Source organism: Haliotis rubra, unplaced genomic scaffold, assembly GCF_003918875.1.
Source record: "Haliotis rubra isolate DU_JTF1 unplaced genomic scaffold, ASM391887v1 Scf45, whole genome shotgun sequence".
Classification (NCBI taxonomy): domain Eukaryota; kingdom Metazoa; phylum Mollusca; class Gastropoda; order Lepetellida; family Haliotidae; genus Haliotis; species Haliotis rubra.
Genome location: NW_025767135.1, coordinates 1,055,135 through 1,079,375, shown reverse-complemented (window position 1 = coordinate 1,079,375; position 24,241 = coordinate 1,055,135). Strand labels below are relative to the sequence as shown.

At 40.1% G+C, this 24,241-nt stretch overlaps 1 protein-coding gene across 1 annotated transcript in view; it reads left to right on the top strand.

Annotated features, from left to right (window-relative positions):
- The window catches only part of LOC124289793, a 31,002-nt gene extending 7,562 nt beyond the window's left edge, over positions 1-23,440 (top strand). Inside the window, exons 5-14 of the mRNA XM_046726459.1 lie at positions 1,574-1,634; positions 5,509-5,624; positions 9,463-9,606; positions 10,068-10,310; positions 11,218-11,238; positions 14,415-14,548; positions 14,879-14,909; positions 18,893-19,036; positions 20,522-20,764; positions 23,294-23,440. Of these exons, the coding sequence (XP_046582415.1) occupies positions 1,574-1,634; positions 5,509-5,624; positions 9,463-9,606; positions 10,068-10,310; positions 11,218-11,238; positions 14,415-14,548; positions 14,879-14,909; positions 18,893-19,036; positions 20,522-20,764; positions 23,294-23,325 (1,169 nt within the window). The 3' untranslated portion in view covers positions 23,326-23,440. The remainder of the gene's footprint in view (positions 1-1,573; positions 1,635-5,508; positions 5,625-9,462; positions 9,607-10,067; positions 10,311-11,217; positions 11,239-14,414; positions 14,549-14,878; positions 14,910-18,892; positions 19,037-20,521; positions 20,765-23,293) is intronic.
- Positions 23,441-24,241: the final 801 nt, after the last annotated feature.

The window sequence follows — 24,241 nt, the reverse complement described above, 5'->3', positions numbered from 1 at the left end:
TAATTATAAATTCGGGCGCAATTTGAAATGAGGGATGGCACGGCAGGATTTACTCCCAATAGTTAGACATCCTATTAGTTAGAGATCCCAATTGTCAGACACTGGACTCGACATTTATTAGGGCAACACCCATATATACGTAGGAACGTCCCAATTGGATATTTTAACCAGTTAGTTTAACCTAAGGAAAAACTGTTATTGTGTATAAATATTTTGGACTTATTTTTGATCAAATTATCTGTATCAAAATCAATTTTATACATGAAGTGTACAAATGCTGATTTCGCTGAAATTTGTTCATGAAGTGTATTGGTAAATGTATAATTCGATTTACAATTTAGTGCTTTACTGTTCATAAATGACTAAATGTTGAATCTGTTTTTTTTGTCGTTTCTGATTTCTGTATAACCCGTATGACTTTAACAACATTTTAATCCCATTGTATCCAGTCGGTGGTGCGTGGAGACTGTCGGCACCTTTTTGTTTTGACACGCTTTAGAAGGTCGACGTTTTGGTAATGAACCATTTGAAATACGACTGCGTAGAAGTACAGAGAATCCATTGTTGATTTTTCAAGTACAAATATTTATAACTCGAAAGTATAGAAAAGAAAGATGTACATGATGATAAAACCATATTTGCAGTAACTTCTGAAAATACAAAATGGCCGTTATATTCAGCCTTCGTGGATTTGAGATAGCTTACTGTCCACGACAAATAGAATTATTTATGAAAATATTTATTAAGAAAGACACTAAACCAAAGATACAACATGTGTTTCTGTTTTACTTTATAAAAGTGACTGTCTATAACGGATATGCGGTTTCCGTTCCCGGACGGTAAATTTTACAAACCAACCGGTTAAGTCAAAACAAAACTTATCCGCACGAAGCTTTGATCTTCCGCTGACCGTGTGAAGTGAAGCGCGAGTGTCCCACGTGTTTTGACACGAAACAAGTTCAGCTATTCCGGAATAATGATCAGCAGTGTATTGGTGGTGATTAGTAGGCCTGTCTGACACAGAGTGAATTGTAGTTGGCAAATCAAAACGACCATGCTGTTTTGGAAGTGATTTTAACCCAGAAGTGTATGCTCGCTACCGTTCAAACACCTACTATATTATTGTGCATGTTTGAACTTGATCACCGGGAAACGTGTGCACAGCTGATTGCTATTTCCGGCACAAATACACACGGTAATCTTAAGCTTAATCCCTGCAAATAATACAATGCCCAGCAAAAACAACTTAGCACTTAAAACGTAATTAATCTTGTCTAGTGACATTTAATTGCAAATTTGACGTCTTTACTGACAAATTTGTCTTCTGTTGTTTGTTCACGTGAAGTTTCCCCTGGAAAAAGTTTGACGAAAGCGTAACTCATAGATAAGCCGACCCCATTCTACACACTGCTTTTTTTATACTCAAAATTCGGCTTATAGACTGTAATATACGGTCAGCCTGGATGACAGAAATCCAGATATCCGGATATTCAGTTATCCGGACGATTTACGTAAAAACGAATGTGTCGGATATCCGGGGTCTCACTGTATATGTTATACTTTTTGTCAATAGAATTCAGCAAGATGTTGGCATCCGGCTGCGAACAACAAAACCAGTCCCTCCTGCAACCTATGTAGACGATACACAGATATGGACCCATCCCTATCACAAAACCAGTTCGTGCTTATTTGGACTTATGGCTGGACATTCGTCATCATCTGTGATAAAACAAACACTTGGGCGTATTGAGTTATGTATGTGAGCAATGGAGTGTGTGTGTGTGTGACAGTATCACAATGTTGTTGATGCTATGTCTCACAACAAGCGCAACCTTTGGAACCGACAGGATGGACATGAGGGGAGATCACTCTCAGTTGGGCATGAGGGGAGATCACTCTCATTTGGCAACATCAAGTCAGCGAAATGAGAAGTCACCTGCGAGATTGTTTGTTATGTACGTTGTCATTTTCATTACGATCATTATGTACCATACATTTTCTTAGAAAATGTTTCATTTTAAATATAGAGAGTATTGATGTAAATATATTTATATATTATGATACTCATTTTTCCGGTTTCCCGATTTTGAAACACATGTGGAGTTTTCATACTGACATGATATTTATTGCTGAGCATGTTCTTTTTATTTTTGTAAATTGCTTACTGAGATATTTATCTTTGACATTTCAGCACATATGTGGAATTTATGTAGCACTAAGAATATATGCCTTCGTCTTTGTCACGTCTTCTTTCTCTTCTATTAAATGTTGCACAACAGAACACTGTTAGTTTTTTGTTTAAAATAATTTTAGCACAACCTAAATGGCCATACCACATAAACAAAATATATAGTCTTAACACAGATAGATCAGTAGATCTAACAGAACCCCGTGATATCTGTGTTTGAGAAACCCTTGTGAGTGGTTATCTGTAACATTGTTGAATAAATCATCATGCATTTGCAACTGTTTTCATTTTTTTTTATATTTCATGTTTACTCAATATAATCTTCAAATTAAAGATGTCGACGTCGGAGAATATTCTGTCTAGAATGTCTGAAAAAAAACCCGGATTCCTTTTTGACTGCAAGGCAAAATAGAGTGAGTGAGTGGGTGAGTGAGTGAGTGGGTTTGAGTGTATGGGTGAGTGAGTGGGTGGGTTGGTGGGTGAGTGAGTGGGTTTGAGTGTATGGGTGAGTGAGTGGCTTTGAGTGTATGGGTGAGTGAGTGAGCCTTTGAACAGTATTTCACTTTTGCCAGGACGTGTCAGATTATGTGATGCAGGACTTACATTCAGGTGAATCGAGCCCGGACCAGACAATCCAGTGATCAACATCATGAGCATCGATCTACGCAGTTGGGATACGATCACATGTGTCAACCAACTCAGCGAACCTGACCACCCGATCCCGTTAGTTTCAATGTTAATTTTGTTATTACTTTTTAAAACTTTTCTTTAATTTTTTTTTTTAAAGAATGACATTGAGTTCTGTATTTGTCGTTCAAATCACATTCAGATTTTGTTCCGTCAATATTACTTTATTTCTTCTGTTTCGCATTGACATTAAACATTTCCCCAAGCAGTCTTTCTGGCAAACACATGTCTTCTCACCTGAAATTAACATCATACCCAACCAGCACCACATCTCAACTAAGTCTAATTCCTAATAACGAGTATATCAAGTAAGTTATTCTGTTAACCATTCAGCGTTGGCATTCCGGTCTTTGTGACACTGGATCTCTAGGTGGGTTGACATTTCCAACCTAAAACCTATATGAGAACGCCATTGTTCATGCCCCTTCTAGTAATCCGGAACAATATGTCAGATTTACATACCCATAGACACCGAGTCGGCTTGTCAATTTCTACCGCTATTGACGAAAGCAATTCTCCACTTGCTTTCATGACTTTCCGCAATGCGACTAGTTGTCAAGCAGTTTAAATGCACCCGTGACAATGCAAGCACACCATACTCGCTTTATGATCATGTCTGTTACCTTTCAGTAGGTGCGCGGTCTAGAAAAGACCACAGTAGGTAATCGTTTTCTCATTAGGATAATCGTTTCATGCTGTAGTTTAAAATGGTAAGTATGATTTTTATGTTCCTCTATGTAAGCGACCATTCTTGAAAGGATAACCGCTTACAATCGGTTGCTCTGAGTAAATTGTTATCTGGAATGTTCCGTGCATGGTTCATACATTTAACCAATACATATTTGAAAGACATTCAAAAGTAAAGTTTCCAACATGTAAAGAATCTGAACATGTATTGCTGTTGATCATTTTTACCCTGTGTACCTGCTGAGCTGAAAGATCTGGAGGTGTCATTTTGTTGTCATTGAATAGACTGACTGACTGAGTTTGGTTTTACGCCGCTTTTAGCAATATTCCAGCAACATCACGGCGGGGGACACCAGAAATGGTCATTGAATAGAAGAGCACGAATAGACGAATAAATGTTAAAAGGCATATATGACTTTCAATTTCATATAAATTGATACACCGAGTTACGACACTTTGAATCAGCAATGCCAAGGCAATGTTAATGTTCCAAATGATTTTTGTGGACGCGGAAAGAGTTTTCTCGCTTTTATTTCAATTTTTTTTCACGTTCACAAAACCCATGATAGCGATGAAAGTATATAAAGTGTTCAAAGTTTTAATCATAAGAGACACAATCATTTCCATGACCAAATGAAATTTTGACTAAAAGCAAAGTCCATTGTACGATTCCGACTACATCATGAGCTACTGATGGACAGATTGTCACGAACAATGGTCTCATCCCTATTTGAAAATGATAATAAACACATACTCACCGGAATTGTACAATCGACTCGAGATTTCTTATGGATGCTGAAAGAGTTATGTCGCTCTTACTGCTATGCATGATGATATAGATTTAGGCAAAAGGGTAAGCGTAGCCTGTATCCCTATTGGCTTCGGTCACAAACACATGCAAAGGCATGTCATCCGATCGGGAGCTAACGGCACAAGTGAAAATAATGAATAACATCGACATAGTCTCGAAACGATTCTTGTCCAGAGCATCTTGTTCTGAGTGTCATGAGCAAGTTTGTACCTACTCCGACCTGCTTCTATTATGGCTCCTTACCAGGATCGTTTGGGGCCTAAGGGTGCGATGACGTTGCGTCATTAAACAAAGCGGAGGGTATGTCAGATGAGTGAAGGAGCGTTATGGAGATGCCGTTGTACTCATTCAGGGATTTAGGAAGATCGAGAACATATCACTGAGAAGGAGATTTGTTGGCTAAAGTTGTTTGTGGTTTTACGCCGCATTCAGTGATATCCTAGCGTGTTGGTAATATCTCCCAAAAGGTGTTTTATTGCGTTTGGTTAGAATCAGATCTTTAGCTTTGTGATATTAAAAAAGATGAGAACGTATCAGTAGATTATTCAACAAGCGAACACCGGGCATACAATTTCAGATAACGACATTGCTTTATGGCTATAACTTTCGCATTGAGTGAGTGAGTGAGTTATGGTTTTACGCCCCTTTCAGCAATATTCCAGCAGCATCACGGCGGGGACACCAGAAAAATGCCATAGACATTGTGCCCATGTGGGGAATCGAAAACGGGCCTTAGACGTGACGAGCGAACGCTTTAACCACTTGGCTACCCCCCATTGTCCCCGATTCGTAGTAAATGGTGTGTTTTAGAAAAATCATTTTAATTGTCAAAAATAGTCTGGAACCATGCACATACCAAACATACCAATGTTCGTAATTATTGTCGCCCCATACTAAGAATTGTTTGCTTGTTGTTTGACGCCACAGTCAGAAATATTCCAGCTATATGGCGGCGATCCCCATACCAAGACGAATAATAATTATCAGCATTGGTATACATCTATACATGGTATGACCATTAAGAAAACATACAAGCTGAAGAGAAAAGAACCGCTTGACCATTGGGTTCGTCCTTTAACAATATTGATTTTAATGTGTAAAAATCTAAACAAAAATATACGCCAAATTTCAAAAGCCTTCTTCTGAAGCAGCCAAACACGTTCAACATCATCGTGGTGCCGTTTTGTCTGCAGGCAGAAGAACAGCAGTGTGCGCCGGAAGGATCCCAACTCACAGAAGATCAGATAGCAGGTACATATATATCGTAACTTGATCTAACTGAACAGGACCGGGTGGAGAGTGGGTGTTGTTTTACACCGCCTTTAGCAATATTCTTGGAACACCAGAAATGAGCTTCACGCGTTGTACCCATATTGGGAATCGAACCCAGACCTTCGTCATGACGTGATAACTTATTTTGATTTATACTTGACCTGAGAGTTGGTATATGAGAGCTTGTAATAGGCATACAACAGCTGCAAATAGGTATATAAGATCTGATTATAGGCATGTACGACCTCATCCCAGGCCCGAGAGTTGTTGGTAGGTATTCAAGAGCAGGTAGAAGGTTAATAGGATCTGGTGGTCGGTATAGAAGATGTGCTAATAGCGATTGTATACAACTATATACCACCCCATAGAAGGCATACAAGAGCTGACAGTAGGTGATTAATCTGACAGTAGATGTATATGATTTGATGGGAGGTGTAAACAGCAAGAGGTAAGTACATGAATTGTAAATAAAAGGTATACGTGTATACGATCCCATAGTAAGTATTCGAGAACTGACAGTACCTGTAGCTGTGGGTATATAGGATGTGATGGTAGGAATATAGGATGTGATGGTGGTATATAGGATGTGATGGTGGTATATAGGATGCGATGGCAGGTATATAGGTTGTGATGGTGGTATAAAGGACGTGATGGTAGGTATATAGGATGTGATGGTAGGTATATAGGATGTGATGGTGGGTATATAGGATGTGGTGATAAGTATATAGGATGTGATGTTGGTATATAGGTTGTGATGTTGGTATATAGGATGTGATGGTGGTATATAGGATGTGATGGTGGTATATAGGATGTGATGATGGTATTTAGGATATGAAGGTGGTATATAGGATGTGATGATGGTATTTAGGATATGATGGTGGTATACAGGATGTGATGGTGGTATATAGGATGTGATGGTGGTATGTAGGATGTGATGGTGGGTATATAGGATATGATGGTAGTTATATAGGATGTGATGGTGGGTATATAGGATGTGATGATAGGTATATAGGATGTGATAGTGGGTATATAGGATGTGATGGTAAGTATAGAGGATGTGATGGTGGGTATATATGATGTGATGGTGGTATACAGGATGTGATGGTGGGTATATAGGATGTGATGATAGGTATATATGAGCAGGTAGTGGGTATACACTACCTCACATTTGGTATCCGACAGTAATCAGTGAGAGAGGTTGGTAGAAAGACAGACAAGGTATGGTAGTAGATTTGTGTGCCCGTGAGAGAGGACAAAACCAGTTCATAGGTAAACACAGCTAACAAGGGCAATGGGATGACGCAGATGAATAATGTGATGTAAAATGTCAATGAAGTGGCTGATTTTCCATTCTATGACTAGTAAAAGCTTTCATGACTTTACAGTTCTTAATAAATCTCGCTATCGGTTACAAATGAGTTCAAGGCGGGGAACGTGATAGGTCCGCACAGGTTGGACCTACACACAATACTGTTTACAAGCTTGGAATGTAGCACACTTGGGATTATACATTATTGGAAATGTGATATGGCAAGAGCTTATTACACCAATACACCATAAAGTAGACACAATGCTGTGGAAGGTAATACAGATGTGGAGTTCACGGCTAGGTTCTTTGTACTATCGTTGATTTATTACTTTCCTTGTTAATGATATATCCCTGGGATATGACAACTGTGCTCACGTCAGTGGTTGTGGAATGTTGAAGAGTCAGTGCTGCATAATACGTCATTGTGTCTCTGTAATATGCATGTGTTTTGTGTCAGAGTGAGTGAGTTAATGAGTGAGTGGATGGGTGGGTGAGTGGGTGACCGGATGGGTGAGTGGATGGGTGGGTGGGTTGAGTGAGGTTAGTGTGTGAGTGATTGAGTGAGTGAGTGAGCAGTATTTCACTTTTGCAATGACATGTCAGTTTATGTGATGCAGGACTTACATTCAGGTGATCAACATCATGAGCATCGATCTACGCAACGGGATACGATGACATGTCTCAGCGAACCTGACCACCCGATCCCGTTAGTTTCATTGTTAATTTTGTTATTACTTTATAAATCTTTTGTTTAAAATTTTCTTATAAAGAACGACATGGATTTCTGGTGGGTGAGTGGGTGAGACGGATAGGTGAGTGGATGGGTGGGGCAGGTTGAGTGAGGTGAGTGAGTGGTTGAGTGAGTGGTTGAGTGGTTGAGTGAGTGGTTGAGTGGTTGAGTGAGTGAGTGAGTGAGTGAGTGAGTGAGTGAGTGAGTGAGTGAGTGAGTGAGTGAGTGAGTGAGTGAGTGAGTGAGTGGACAGTATTCCACCTTGGTCATGACAGTATATGTGATGCAGGTCGCAGGCGCGACACAGTGTTGACCAAAAACAAGTATAAAAAATCACCAGAAAAATCTGGGATTCGACTGCGAAACTACCATTATATTGGATACTTCTCCCCCTACTTAGTCAAGATTTATATTCCCATGTTTATCTCACTTTAATTTACTCAGGGGGCAACATGGCGATACGTCTCAACCCAACGTATCTATGTGACATTGGAGTTATTTATGAAACTGGTTCAGGGACAGGCACTTAAATACACACAGATATTAATTTCAATCACGTCTGGATTTCATCTAACATTTTACCGAGCCCTGGTCCCATCCTTATGGACTATTTAGGTCACAATACTTCAACATGAGTTTCCTCATAGAGAGGAGGGCGTGGAACACGAGCTGTGCCAGCTGTTTGTACCAGGGTATGTCCAGGTAGCGGTTTGACAGGGTAAACTACCAACACGTTCTGCAATTGTTGTTATTAATGTAAACGTTAATAGAAGTATTGCGTTGGCAATGAGTCTCTTGACATTGTTTGTCGCGATGGTAGTATGACCATTAGCATCTCTGTAATGTTGGCATGTAGCAGTTGACAAGTTTTATAGGCTGTTTCAACTCTTTGTTGATGCATTTAAGATGAATATAGTTGACTCATATTTACGTAAATGGCGTTTTACTCGGACAGAATTTGGGATAGATAAACATTGTTTACGAGGAGTACTGAGCGGTTACGAGGCCTGTGTAATAGCAGTCATATGACAGTTTATACATGGAGCCAGCGTTTTAATGTTATGGAGATATGGTCTTAAGTTTGATTTTTTATACAGGTTATTGTTATATAATATTTCGTTGATATGAAATGTAATGTATTGCAAGTGTATTTTTCCAGATTGGTTGATGTGGCCTTGTTCATTTATTAACACATAAAACAGGAGTACTTAATGGCTTCATCTTTGTTTTAATTATTCATTTATAGATGTATTTATAAATAATATGATGTGGCATGTCATACGTGTTTTCAAAGCTTCTCAAATGACAATTACACATATTCAGATATATGCACACATGTGTTCACACGCAGACAGGCACAGACAGACACAGACAGACATACACTGTGTCACCCAGACGCAGACATTTACTTACAAAGACACATATATCCACACACCCATGCACACAGCCACGCACACACCATACCTATGCATGCATGCATGTAGGTATGTATGTAGGTATGTACGGTGTGTGTGTGTGGTGTGTGTGTACACGAAACACTATACTGACAATGAAGACCACGCACGCACATATAACATACATAACATGCATACATGCATACTACATACATACATGCATGCATGCATACTACATACATACATATATGCATACTGCATGCATACATACATGCATACATGCATACTACATACATACATACATACATACATACACCAAAGGGCACTGACACAATTCATATCCCACTTGCAATAACGCACATTCCCGATTGAATTTCCTTTTAGAATTCAAAGAGGCATTCTGTCTCTTTGACAAAGACGGTGATGGCACCATCACAACCAAAGAGTTGGGAACCGTCATGAGGTCACTAGGTCAGAACCCAACAGAGGCAGAGTTGCAAGACATGATCAACGAAGTTGATGCTGATGGTAAGTAATGTCTGATTTCAGGTTCTTGAAAGCAAAGTCCACTCTAGGTGTCCGACTGTGTAATATGTATGTGCCAGTAAATCATATAAGATTGTAATGGTAAATCGTATTTGCGATATGATAAGCGTATCCTCAACCAAAGGTGGCACCGTCACAAAGTCAAAGTCAGTCGTTCGCATGAGAAAGAAAAAAATAACGTCATAAGTGAGAACAGGGAATTGGCAATCATTTTAGTCACTGAAGATGGAAAAAAAGTTGAAAAATCAAATGTTTTTAAATAGATGAACCTTCATGAAATTTAAAAAGAAAACATCTTTTAATTCCACTTGGTATTAATTCACTTGTCTCAAATATTTTCTGTGAAAACAATATTGGAACTCAGAGAGATGGAACATAATGGTTGTAGAGTTTTAAAAATATTTTGAATTTGTAGTTTTTAGTTATTTTCATTTTTAAATCAGGTAACGGCATCATCGACTTCCCTGAATTCCTGACGATGATGTCGAAGAAGTTGCAAGGTGCCGACAGTACGGACGAGCTGAGAGAAGCATTCCTGGTTTTTGACAAGGATGGGGATGGGTTCATCAGCGCTAAGGAGTTGAGACACGTCATGACGAATCTGGGAGAGAAGTTGACAGATGATGAGGTGGAGGAGATGATGAGAGAAGCGGATGGGGACGGTGATGGGCAGGTCAATTACGACGGTGAGTGGTCAGTTATGGATGTATGTTGGTGGTGTGGCTGTTGTGGTTGATGCTGTTTGGATTGTAGCCTATGATGGGCAACTAACTAACTCACTCACTCACATATGTCCAATGATGTTACGGCCAGTTGCATTCCTTGCTTGAGGATGTTTTGTGTTCACATCATCTCTGGGCCGAATGGTTAAAGCGATCGCACGTCACGCCATAGACCCGGGTTCGAGTCCCCACATGGGTACAATGTGTGAAGCCCATTGCTGGTGTCCCATGCCATGATATTGCTGGAATATTTATAAAAGCGGCGTAAAACCATACTCACTCACATCGTCTCTTATGTGGCAGACTAACATATGTGTACATATAGCTGTTAATTAATATAAGGTAGATTATTATTAGCTATTAAAAAGTCGTAAGGTGTGTGACATTGTTACCATTTATTTACTTGTACATTTATATTTAACAAGAGGAATATAATACTAGTTAGAATATTAATTATTAGTACAGTTGAATATTAGTTATGTTTTATACTTTAGCATTTTATATTTAAAAAAATAATCCATAGTTCTGCATAGTAAGCTTTACTCTCGGTTTAACAACCACTTATTGTCACTAGGCATGTTTTTGCCTTACAGCACAATTTGCCCCAGCGTGCCAGGCCGGGACCATTGTCTCAGTGATAAGCACTGACTGCCACTTTCAGTGTTCAGATTTTAAACTGAGATGATATGTTACTTCTGAAGGAAAGACACATGATATATATTTTCAAAGGTTTTTCGAATCATTTCCTATCATGTGAAGATTTTTGGGACATAACACAACATTTCTTCAGACTTGAGATTTGGCAGCAAAGATGCTTGACTACGTGTTATCAGCATAACTCACTCACTCACTGAATTAGCTTCTCTTTCAGAGTTTGTGAAGATGATGACTGGGAAATAAAGAGGATTCTGGACTTCTCAAGATGGCGGATGACAATATGATTTGGAATAGCACAGACACATATCCCTACTAGTGTATCTAGCGTAAAATAAAATGTTCTTTTTTGTACCGATTAGGTCTGTCCTTTACGTAAGAAATAACTAAAAACAATACTAAAAATATATTTACATAATTAACGAAGATTTCGACACATAAAATACATGTCACATAAACAATCACATGACTCCTGAACATGCTGTCTGGTTGTGAAGAGCTGCGTCCCTTAGCTGTGTCGGGATCTTCTGCGGATGGATTTGAAAACAAGTTTCGTGTCTTTTATCTTTGCCATTGGCCAGGCAGCGTCATACCCGTCAACTTTACCACCTCAGTATCCGTTTCCCTGCACATGTATTCCACACGCTATGATACTGTTAAGGGTGGAATTACTGGGAGAATGTTATGGAGTTCTATTTATTTATGTTATCGTATTCATATAAAAATGGCAGAAGACAATAGTACGTATCATTAAAACATTGAAATGACATTGTTAAACAAGTGATTTTCTTAATATTTACGCCAGTTCACAGAATGTTACGTTAAATAAGACGGAGGTTTGATTTTCACACACTGAAATACGAAATATATTGAATGCACATCTTTTTGGTGTATACGTACGGAGTGAGCCTACTACAGTTGCCCACTAGTATTGCCGTTCCACGTCGTCATGGGAGGTGTAAGCCAGAGTCGCTAAGTCAATGAGTGAGGGGTAGGACTTGGATGACCGAGACTCTTATCTATCCTCACCACATTCATGTACAGGCGGGGCGGTGGGGTAATCTAGTGGTTAAAGCGTTTGCTCGTCACGCCAAAGACCCGGGTTCGAATCCCCACATGGGTACAATGAGTGAAGCCCATTTCTGGTGTCCCCCGCCGTGATATTGCTGGAATATTGCTAAACGCGGCGTAAAACCAAACTCAGTCAGTCAGACAGTCATGTACAGGCTCACATTCATACAATGATTAAAGCACACCAGGTTCTATACTCACAAAGTTACTTTGCCTCTGTCCATCTCTCCAAATACGACTTCATCACAAGACAAGGTATTGAAACGTGGAAAATGAATGACGGCGATTGGCCTCGGCCAATGTAAAAGTCCAAACCACTCTACTTTTTTTAAAGGTATCTTTTTTAAGGGTTGGAGTCTGATCTAACCTTGATAACATGCCTGAATACTTTGGTTCATTAAATCAAATGGCAACGATCGCATGAAACAATCAACCTAACAAAAGTACGAGCATCTGTAATCCCAAACTGTAACATATGTTAGCCGGCTCCATCAACTCCATCTATTGAAGTCTACTTCATCATCGAGGTCAAGCAAACAATATACTTAGGTATTGTGATCTGGGTGCCGTTGTACAAAGCGATCTTAGAGCTAAGGTGGCCGTAACTCCGATACCTTAGCATAGACTTAAGGTAGTCTTAGTGCTAAGGTTGTTTTGTACAACGGGACCCTGGGAATTAAGGAACAGCGTTGAACACTACATGCAATCCTCCTCTGCTAGAAATGTAATTAGTGGTCCCTTTATTGCAGGTAAAGGTACAAGGAAATAGTCGAGGATATTCCTTAATTGTTACCATAGCAACATTTATCCATTAGGACAAGTCCGAATGTAAATGTTAATAAGGGACATAACTCTCGGTTGATACGGCTTTACAAAAGAGGTGAGCAGGTACACTAAACACCGGCATTTCTAAGCCTGGTTAAAATGAAAACTATGTCAATAAATCGGATGAACGCAGTATCCTGCAATAATGAAAACATATGCTACCGCAAAGAAAACCAAATCCAATATTTGCATCACATGACAATAATCTCGCTATTGTAACGCCAGCAAGAAGCTATTACATTGAACATAGAATATTCTCTTGAGTCAGGTAGCGAAAAAAACGCAAAGCTGGCTTGTAAAGTGGCAGGCTTTGTTATCGTAACGAACTGTCATTTCATAATGAGCTGAGTGATCGATCTGTACACGTTTCTCTCAAAACGCTGATGCTGTCGTCCATGACGCCGCCTGATGAGGATCGATCTGCTCAGTGACATGAAACGGTGGTTCTTGCAGCACCAAGAAATGGATAGGACACGGAGAGTTGAGAATCATAATCAGCAGTGAAACAGATACAATATTGTCAGACTCTGAAACTAAAGCAGGTGTTTGTTAATCAGGTCGATGGTGTACTTTTGAATACGGTCTGATAAAGTCATGCTTTATTCATGAAACATATTTATAGGATCTGTTGAGAAGGATGATCTCCCTAAGGAACATATCGATACCTTGAACGTGTATCTCTGAGGATGAAGATCATTAACAATTCTTTTGATCAAATGACACATAACAGTGATGGAAATTTAGCATGAAATGCACGGTTTCCTTATCATGGTCTTAATGTTAAAGATTAATGATTCAAAGGGTCTTTAGATTAAAATACTACAGAAGTAAATGTCGTGGGGTGAGTTTGTGGGGTTTACCGCCTCTTTAAACAGCATGTCAGTGATGTCCCAGCGTGTCAGCGTCATGGAGGAGGAAGCTGATGTCAATGATGCAGGTGTAAGACGTTCACCACGTTGACGCAACCACGTTAATCTACAGTGGTTTTGACAACAACAAAAACAGCATTAGGACCACGATCACAAAATGACCACTGTTCTTAGCATAGCAAATAACATAGCTTCAATTGACAGTGGGTGTATTTTGACTTGTAAAATACTGTTATAAGGTTTCAAAAGGCATAATGATTTGTTATACAAGAACAGTATCACAAATCCATTATTGAGAACTGCGGCTTCGTGATAGAAGTGATGCTATCATTGATTGGAAATTAATCAAGGGATATAGGACATAATAACTGCCAATAACAGAACACAAAAGTCTCTTAAAGTATCAATTAACGGTGATTCATATAAGTGTTCAAATATAGAGATAATATGTTCTACAAAGACATCTGGAAATTTGTGATGACTTGTAGAAGTCCATTTTTTAAATATCCATCCCGGGCGACCATGTCAACACAATTAAGAACTGTCGAGAGCATTAATTAGTTTCTGGAATGAACGGGACCTGTGACAGTAAGAGCTCATGAAAGTTTAATCCTGCTTATGTCCTTGACTACCTCGTCTCTGTGGGGAGGCGGTATCGACCACCACCACGTTCACTGGCAAACATACGTGGAGAGAAGTGGGTTTCCAAAACAAATTATCATCTTTCCCAGTTGTCAGTTGCCTCATCTCGGTCGCCACGTAATTCTTATCCTTCAACACAAGGTGGGTGGTTCCCTTAAACAAGGCATTGTCTTGCGTAACATCCAAACAATGATCTTCCAAGTCATCATTTCGTTTTCTTATCACTAATGTCAGAGACCATATACCGATATACCGGTATATGGTCTCCGCTAATGTTAATCGTTGGCAGCATTGATGTATGTATGTGTTAAGCTGGATTAGGAATGCTTAAGACAGGCGTGTGGTGTTAAGAAGCAGATCCGGGAATGCAGTTCGATACTTTTCGACATTTCTGTAGACATGACCTTATCGTCACTATGTGGCGAACCGTGTAAACAAGGAGGTATGTTCTCATAAATAATACATTTACAGATGGATCAGATCTCCGAGAAAGACCTCCAAGGTGAGATTAGTGTGCCGTCACGGGCACCTGTAGTGTGACCTTGAAAACTTCGTGAAGTAAGACAACTGCACTCTTTGATGTATTCCATGTTGCCAAACTATTAAGTGCTGCACACTGCACACTGCACACTGCATACAAGTACACTGAAAACCTTTGGGAACGTAACTCCCTCGCGATAATTATTTTTTAAGGATAGATTAAAATAGGGACATTACTTTACATAAACACCGGTGTCATCACTTGTGTTTGGTGATCCAGGGGGCAAGACTCTACAAACCTACCTGTTATTTTGAGTCTGGGGATGACAGTATGCACCTACCTGTTAGATAAATATCTGGGCAAAGCACTATACACCTACCTTTTTTTATGTCTGTGTATGGCGCTTTACACCTACCTGTTATTTTGTGTCTGGGGATGACAGTATACACCTACCTGTCATTTTATTTCTATGTATGACACTATACACCTACCTGTCATTTTATTTCTATGTATGACACTTTACACCTACCTGTCATTTTATTTCTATGTATGACACTAAACACCTACCTGTCATTTTATTTCTATGTATGACACTATACACCTACCTGTCATTTTATTTCTATGTATGACACTATACACCTACACTGTCTGCCATTTTATTTCTATGTATGACACTTTACACCTACCTGTCATTTTATTTCTATGTATGACACTATACACCTACCTGTCATTTTATTTCTATGTATGACACTTTACACCTACCTGTCATTTTATTTCTATGTATGACACTAAACACCTACCTGTCATTTTATTTCTATGTATGACACTATACACCTACCTGTCATTTTATTTCTATGTATGACACTATACACCTACCTGTCATTTTATTTCTATGTATGACACTATGAACCTACCTGCCATTTTATTTCTATGTATGACACTTTACACCTACCTGTCATTTTATTTCTATGTATGACACTATACACCTACCTGTCATTTTATTTCTATGTATGACACTATACACCTACCTGTCATTTTATTTCTATGTATGACACTATACAACTAACTGTCATTTTATATCTATGTATGACACTATGAACCTACCTGTCATTTTATATCTATGTATGACACTATACACCTACCTGTCATTTTATATCTATGTATGACACTATACACCTACCTCTTGCATATATATCTGAGCATAACACAATACACCAATATGTTTTGCCATGGCACTATGAACCTACCTGTCAGATATATGTCTAATTTTATGTCTGGCATGATAATATACACTTAGCAGTTCAGATATATATCTGGTCTATTCGTGAGACGCAGCATTATATACAAATGCATAACGTAAACTCATCCTTATAATTATGGATTTAGCTGTTCATTAATGCTAGAGCGCACATGTGACTGTACCCGTAAACATGTTAAAGCGCACATGTGACTGTACCCGTAAACATGTTAAAGCGCACATGTGACGTGACTGTACCCGTAAACATGTTAAAGCGCACATGTGACTGTACCCGTAAACATGTTAAAGCGCACATGTGACTGTACCCGTAAACATGTTAAAGCGCACATGTGACTGTACCCGTAAACATGTTAAAGCGCACATGTGACTGTACCCGTAAACATGTTAAAGCGCACATGTGACTGTACCTGTAAACATGTTAAAGCGCATGTGACTGTACCCGAGACACATGTTAAAGCGCACATGTGACTGTACCCGTGAACATGTTAAAGCGCACATGTGACTGTACCCGTAAACATGTTAAAGCGCACATGTGACTGTACCCGTAAACATGTTAAAGCGCTCATGTGACTCTACCCGTAAACATGTTAAAGCGCACATGTGACTGTACCCGTAGACATGTTAAAGCGCATATGTGACTGTACCCGTAAACATGTTAAAGCCGCACACGTGACTGTACCCGTAGACATGTTAAAGCGCACATGTGACTGTACCCGTAGACATGTTAAAGCGCACATGTGACTGTACCCGTAGACATGTTAAAGCGCACATGTGACTGTACCCGTAAACATGTTAAAGCGCACATGTGACTGTACCCGTAAACATGTTAAAGCGCACATGTGACTGTACCCGTAAACATGTTAAAGCGCACATGTGACTGTACCCGTAAACATGTTAAAGCGCACATGTGACTGTACCCGTAGACATGTTAAAGCGCACATGTGACTGTACCCGTAGACATGTTAAAGCGCACATGTGACTGTACCCGTAAACATGTTAAAGCGCACATGTGACTGTACCGTAGACATGTTAAAGCGCACATGTGACTGTACCCGTAAACATGTTAAAGCGCACATGTGACTGTACCCGTAAACATGTTAAAGCGCACATGTGACTGTACCCGTAAACATGTTAAAGCGCACATGTGACTGTACCCGTAAACATGTTAAAGCGCACATGTGACTGACTGTACCCGTAACATGTTAAAGCGCACATGTGACTGTACCCGTAAACATGTTAAAGCGCACATGTGACTGTACCCGTAGACATGTTAAAGCGCACATGTGACTGTACCCGTAGAACATGTTAAAGCGCATGTGACTGTACCCGTAAACATGTTAAAGCGCACATGTGACTGTCCCGTGTAAACATGTTAAAGCGCACATGTGACTGTACCCGTAGACATGTTAAAGCGCCACATGTGACTGTACCCATAAACATGTTAAAGCGCACATGTGACTGTACCCGTAGACATGTTAAAGCGCACATGTGACTGTACCCGTAGACATGTTAAAGCGCATTATGTGACTGTACCCGTAGACATGTTAAAGCATGTGATCTGTACCCGTAAACATGTTAAAGCGCACATGTGACTGTACCCGTGAACATGTTAAAGCGCACATGTGACTGTACCAGTAAACATGTTAAAGCGCACATGTGACTGTACCCGTAAACATGTTAAAGCCGCCATTACGTAACTGTACCCGTAGACATGTTAAATCGCACATGTGACTGTACCAGACATGTTAAAGCCACATTACTGTAACTCCTCGTAAACATGTTAAAGCGCACATGTGACTGTACCCAAACATGTTAAAGCGCGCATACGTGACTGTACCCGAGACATGTTAAAGCGCACATGTGACTGTACCCAGAACATGTTAAAGCGCACATGTGACTGTACCCATAAACATGTTAAAGCGCACATGATGACTGTACCCAGACATGTTAAAGCGCATTACGTGACTGTACCCGTAAACATGTTAAAGCGCATTATGTGACTGTACCCGTAAACATGTTAAAGCGCACATGTGACTGTACCAGACATGTTAAAGCGCACATGTGACTGTACCCGTAGACATGTTAAAGAGCACATGTGACTGTACCGAGTAGACATGTTAAAGCGCCATTGTGACTGTACCCGTAAAACATGTTAAAGCGCACATGTGACTGTACCCGTAAACATGTTAAAATGTGACTGTACCCGTAAACATGTTAAAGCGCATTGTGACTGTACCCAGACATGTTAAAGCCACATGTGACTGTACCCGTAAACATGTTAAAGCGCACATGTGACTGTACCCGTAGACATGTTAAAGCGCACATGTGACTGTACCCGTAAACATGTTAAAGCGCACATGTGACTGTACCCGTAGACATGTTAAAGCGCACATGTGACTGTACCCGTAAACATGTTAAAGCGCACATGTGACTGTACCCGTAAACATGTTAAAGCGCAATGTGACTGTACCGTGTAAACATGTTAAACATGTGACTGTACCCATAAACATGTTAAAGCGCACATGTGACTGTACCCGTAAACATGTTAAAGCGCTCATGTGACTGTACCCATAAACATGTTAAAGCGCACATGTGACTGTACCCGTAAACATGTTAAAGCGCACATGTGACTGTACCCGTAAACATATCTTCCTCGCCCTTCTCATCCTATGTACCTAACTTGTTTATTGTAGTATTGTCAATAATCGTGTTCCTTTATCACTTTTGTTCTCTGTATATGCCTCAGTGTATCGGGAAGCATTCTCGCTGTACGACAAGGATGGCAGCGGCTACATCGCAGAGGAGGAGTTGGGGACGGTGATGAGGTCGCTTGGACAGAATCCCACGAATGCCTATCTGCGTGAAGCCATAAGACAGGCAGACACCGATGGTATGATTGTGTCATCTTTCAATATTGTTTAATAACTGGAAGAGCGAAACATATTGTCTAGTTTTTCTTGTGTTTGTTTGTTGTCGAACGCCTCTCTCAGCAACATCCCAGCAATGGCGGTGAGTCTGGACCAGACAATCCAGTGATCAACAGTTGACCATGGTGAATAAGAGTAATAGTGGTTATGTACTTCTGTAAGCTACACTGTATTTCAGCTAAATATGTCAGTTAGCATGGGAGTATTCAGGGCATGTACTTTTACCACTGTTGCCAAACCCACGAGCATGCTGCTCACGAACAAAACCTCATATTTATGCCAGCTCTGGGACATGGCCTCTGTTCAGCTGTACATGAAGCACTATACTGAAAATGAAGACCATTCCAATCACCAAACTCACTCTCGTCACTATAACGGGACAAAGTTCCCCAATACACCAATGCCTCACGGATCAGATACTAAGGCTCTGAGTGAGTGAGTGAGTGATGAGTGAGTGAGTGAGTGGGTGGGTGAGTGAGTGAGTGAGTGAGTGAGTGAGTGAGTGAGTGAGTGAGTGAGTGAGTGAGTGAGTGAGTGAGTGAGTGAGTGAGTGAGTGAGTGAGTGAGTGAGTGAGTGAGTGAGTGAGTGTGAGTGAGTGAGTGAGTGAGTGAGTGAGTGAGTGAGTGAGTGAGTGAGTGAGTGAGTGAGTGAGTGAGTGAGTGAGTGAGTGAGTGAGTGAGTGAGTGAGTGAGTTTAGTTTCACGCGGCACTCAGGAACATTCCAGCTATATGGCGGCGGTCTGTAAATAATCGAGTCTGGATCAGACACTCCAGTGATCAACAGCATGAGCATCGATCTGCGCAATTGGGTCGCGATGACCAGTACTAAGGCTCTGTAACAAGACTGCTTGACAGACCGCACTGATGCCTTATTCGTTGCTCATGTGTTCACAATGTGTCTGTCTGGTCCCAATTATCTACAGGCCGTGATACAGCTAGATTATTTCTGGTTTTGGTTTGTTGTTTTACGCCGCACTTGGCAATATGCCAGTTATTTGGTGGCGGTCTGTAAATCTGATAGTCTGGACCAGACTATCTGGTGATCAACATACATGTATGATGACAAGTATAGAGTTAGACGCTGCTTGCAACAAGCATGGGTTGCTGCAGGTAGAACAATACTGGCTGAGTCAAAATCAACATTCACCCAACTATCTCAACTCACAAAATTCACATCCGTGAAGATCCTGGTTGGAATTAATACTCAGTTACCCATGCTTGTCGTAAGATACGACTAACGGATCAGGTGGTCAGGCTCGCTGACATGGTTGACATGCCATCGTATCCCAATTGCATACATCGATGGTCATGCTGTTGATCACTGGATTGTCTGGTCCAGACTCGATTATTTACAGACCGCCGCCATATAGCTGGAATATTTCTGAGAGCGGAGTAAAACTAGACTCACTTACTCACTCACTCACTCACAGAGCTCACTATGTTCCAGGTAGCGGACAGTTAGGATTTGAGGAGTTCGCCCTGATGATGCACGAGAAGAGCAAGGAGAAGGAGAACCCTAACGCTCTGAAGGACGCCTTCAAGGTGTTTGACAAGAACGGAGACGGGACAATAAGCGCAGGAGAGTTGTACGACATCATGACCCAGCTCGGGGAGGCACTGTCGAGAGCGGAGGTGGATGAGATGATCCGGGAAGCGGACAAGGACAAGAACGGGGTGATTGACTATGAAGGTGAGCGGATGATGAATTATAGCAATCTCTACCGACGTTGTAGATACAACAATGTACTCAATGTCGTCAGACTTTGTATCCTTGGCCAGTTGTAGAAACGCTTTAGACATCATATGTATCAAGAATCAATGCTCCAGGTGCTATATATTAGGAATAGGTATCTTACTCGCGATATATGAGGAAAATAATCTCCTGTTATCAAAATACCAGGATTCAATGTCCTGGTTACACAACAACAGGATTCAGAGCCCTCTACAAAATTGATTAGGATTCAACTTCCTGGTTACAGGTAATCAGGATTCAATCTCCCAGTTACAAATAATCAGGATTCAATCGCCTAGTTACAAGTAATCATGGTTCAACGTCCTAGTTACAAAATACAAGTATTCAACTTCTAGTTACAAGTATTCAGGATTCAACATATAGGTTACAACAAGGATGTAACTCCTAGTTACAAGTATTCAGGATTCAAATATTAGTTACAACAACAAGGATTTAACTTCTAGTTACAAGTATTCAGGATTCAAATATTAGTTACAACAACAAGGATTTAACTTCTAGTTACAAGTATTCAGGATTCAAAATATTAGTTACAAAATACAAGGATTTAACTTTTAGTTACAAGTATTAAGGATTCAAAACATTAGTTACAACAAGGATGTAACTCCTAGTTACAAGTATTAAGGATTCAACATATTAGTTACAACAAGGATTTAACTCCTAGTTACAAGTATTCAGGATTCAACGTCCTAGTTACAAATAATCAGGATTCAATCGCCTAGTTACAAGTAATCAGAGTTCAACGTCCTAGTTACAAAATACAAGCATTTAACTCCTAGTTACAAGTATTCAGGATTCAACATATTAGTTACAACAAGGATGTAACTCCTAGTTACAAGTATTCAGGATTCAACGTCCTAGTTACAAATAATCAGGATTCAATCGCCTAGTTACAAGTAATCAGAGTTCAACGTCCTAGTTACAAAATACAAGCATTTAACTCCTAGTTACAAGTATTCAGGATTCAACATATTAGTTACAACAAGGATGTAACTCCTAGTTACAAGTATTCAGGATTCAACGTCCTAGTTACAAAATACAAGGATTCAACTCCTAGTTAAAATTTATCAGGATTCAACGCCCTAGTCACGATATATCGAGATTCATTACAGTACTTTGTAATCCAGTAACGTTAGTAGGAACCTGCCCTGTGGATACCAGATCCTGCCAGACTATTGGTACTTACATAACGGCTCAGTTTTAGTCCTCGACAGTTAACGACAGACCCCGATTCATTTTAGTCGGGTTAGCGTAAAAAGAAGCGACAAAACCATTCCCATCATCACTTGAAATCTCAAACACATTTCTTGAAATAGAATCACGATATATCGCGATGATTAATTTTTTGAAGACAACTGCATGAGCACTAATACTTGCAAAGAAAATACAAGTCAATCTGTCGATAAGGAATGCTACTTACATCAATATACAAAAACTGCCGAGTGCACTTTTCCAGAAAAAAAAACGGTTTTGGTACCTATTAGCATTAGCATTGAGTGGTTGCAATCCCAGTAACAACTGTCTGTCAGGTGACTGCGGAAAGTTATATTTAGAAGTGAACTTTGCCAATATACGGTTTGACATACAGCATCTGCTTGCTTGTATTCCTTCCGTTCCTGTTAGTACAGCCCGTATGCCGTGAATATTCCTAAAAATAGCCGCTCGCAATCACGTGACTGCCAATTCTTACCCGGATGTCTATGATGATGAGTTTCTCGAAGAGTGCACTTTGCCACTTATCTATGAATTAATGACACTATAATGGAACGAAAATTCATTTACCGTAACAGTTATGTTTAGGAAATGAATTGTTTTAGGAAAAAGGGTATTTTCCAACTTACATTTTCTTTCTTTAAAGGAGAATTTTATAGAAGTGGAGAACTGATGTACACATTTGCTTTTCTAAATACATAAGATGACATTTGTATGTGACGTTGAAATTGTAATAAAAGTATTATATATTATACATGTGTCATATGCCCAAAAGACCCGTGAAGATCAGGGTAGGAATTTATCGTCAGTAGGGGCGGTGTGGTAGCCTAATGGTTAAAGCGTTGGCTCGTCACGCCGAAGACCCGGGTTCGAATCCCCACATGGGTACAATGTGTGAAGCCCATTTCTGGTGTCCCCCGCCGTGATCTTGCTGGAATATTGCTAAAAGCGGCGTAAAACCATACTCAGTCAGTCAGTCAGTCATCGTCAGTAACCCATGCTTGTCGTAAGAGGCGACTAATGGGTTCGGGTGGACTCGCTGACTTGGTTGACACATGTCATCGTATTTCAATTGCGTAGATCGATGCTCATGATGTTTGATCATTGGATTGTCTGGTTCAGACGCGATTATTTACAGACCGCCGCCATATAGCTGGAATATTGCTGAGTGCGGCGTTAAACAACAAACAAACCAAACAACTAAATCATAATATTTACCCAAAACGTTAGACTTCATACATTTCTCTTTTCATACAGAGTTCGCCGACATGATGTCCAAGATGGAATAGTCAACAACCAACTGCATGCTCAGCATCCGATGTCTCATGACCTTACGTATGTCGTGATGATCAACTCTATATTCCCATCATCTTACATGATGTCTAGTCACAATGTTGATATCCTGATAATCGATTCCACACATGGGTACAATGTGTGAAGCTCATTTTGGTGTCTCCCGCCGTGATGTTGTTGGAACATTGCTCAAAAGCGGCGTAAAACCCAACTCACTCACTCTCATCATCTCATCCCATCTGAAGTTCTCATCGTTTCAGCTGTACCTATGCGTATTAATTTGATGAGAAATGAGTTCGTCATACATGTCGCTGGCAACAGGAGCAGTGATGAGAGCAGGACGTGTGTCAATATCGCTGTCTAGAGTTGCGTCCCTTGGGCACTCTAAGGACCCTTGAGTTTGGGTTCGAATCCCGGCTCGCTCAGTATTTGATTCTAAGGTTTAATCTGCACTATTTTAATGCCCGATGGTTTCCTCAAAGTAATACCCTCATCACGACCTACTTACCTCATCATACTCTGATATTACTGGAATAGTGAAAAGTGGTTTTAGAACCCAAATCACCCATTCTTTGACATTCTTTAAAGCATGCCTAGCAATAACTTGAACAACACGACACATATTGTACAACACGTTTTTATGATATGCTTAACGACATGTTTTACATGCCCTGTGCAAAATAGCCACTGGCCCGCTAGCCCGTGGCTAGTAAAATTCCAGTCGGGCCAGTAAATCTCCACACTTACTGGCCCGACTGGCTGATGAATTTTCATGGGGTCATTTTGTAAAGATACCACTCCCTCTCCGACTTGTAAGTTATAATACACTTTTAAATCATGCAAGATTATGGCCTGATAAAAAATGTTCATCATATTAGCAGCTTAATGATGAAACCCGTGTCTACATTCCAA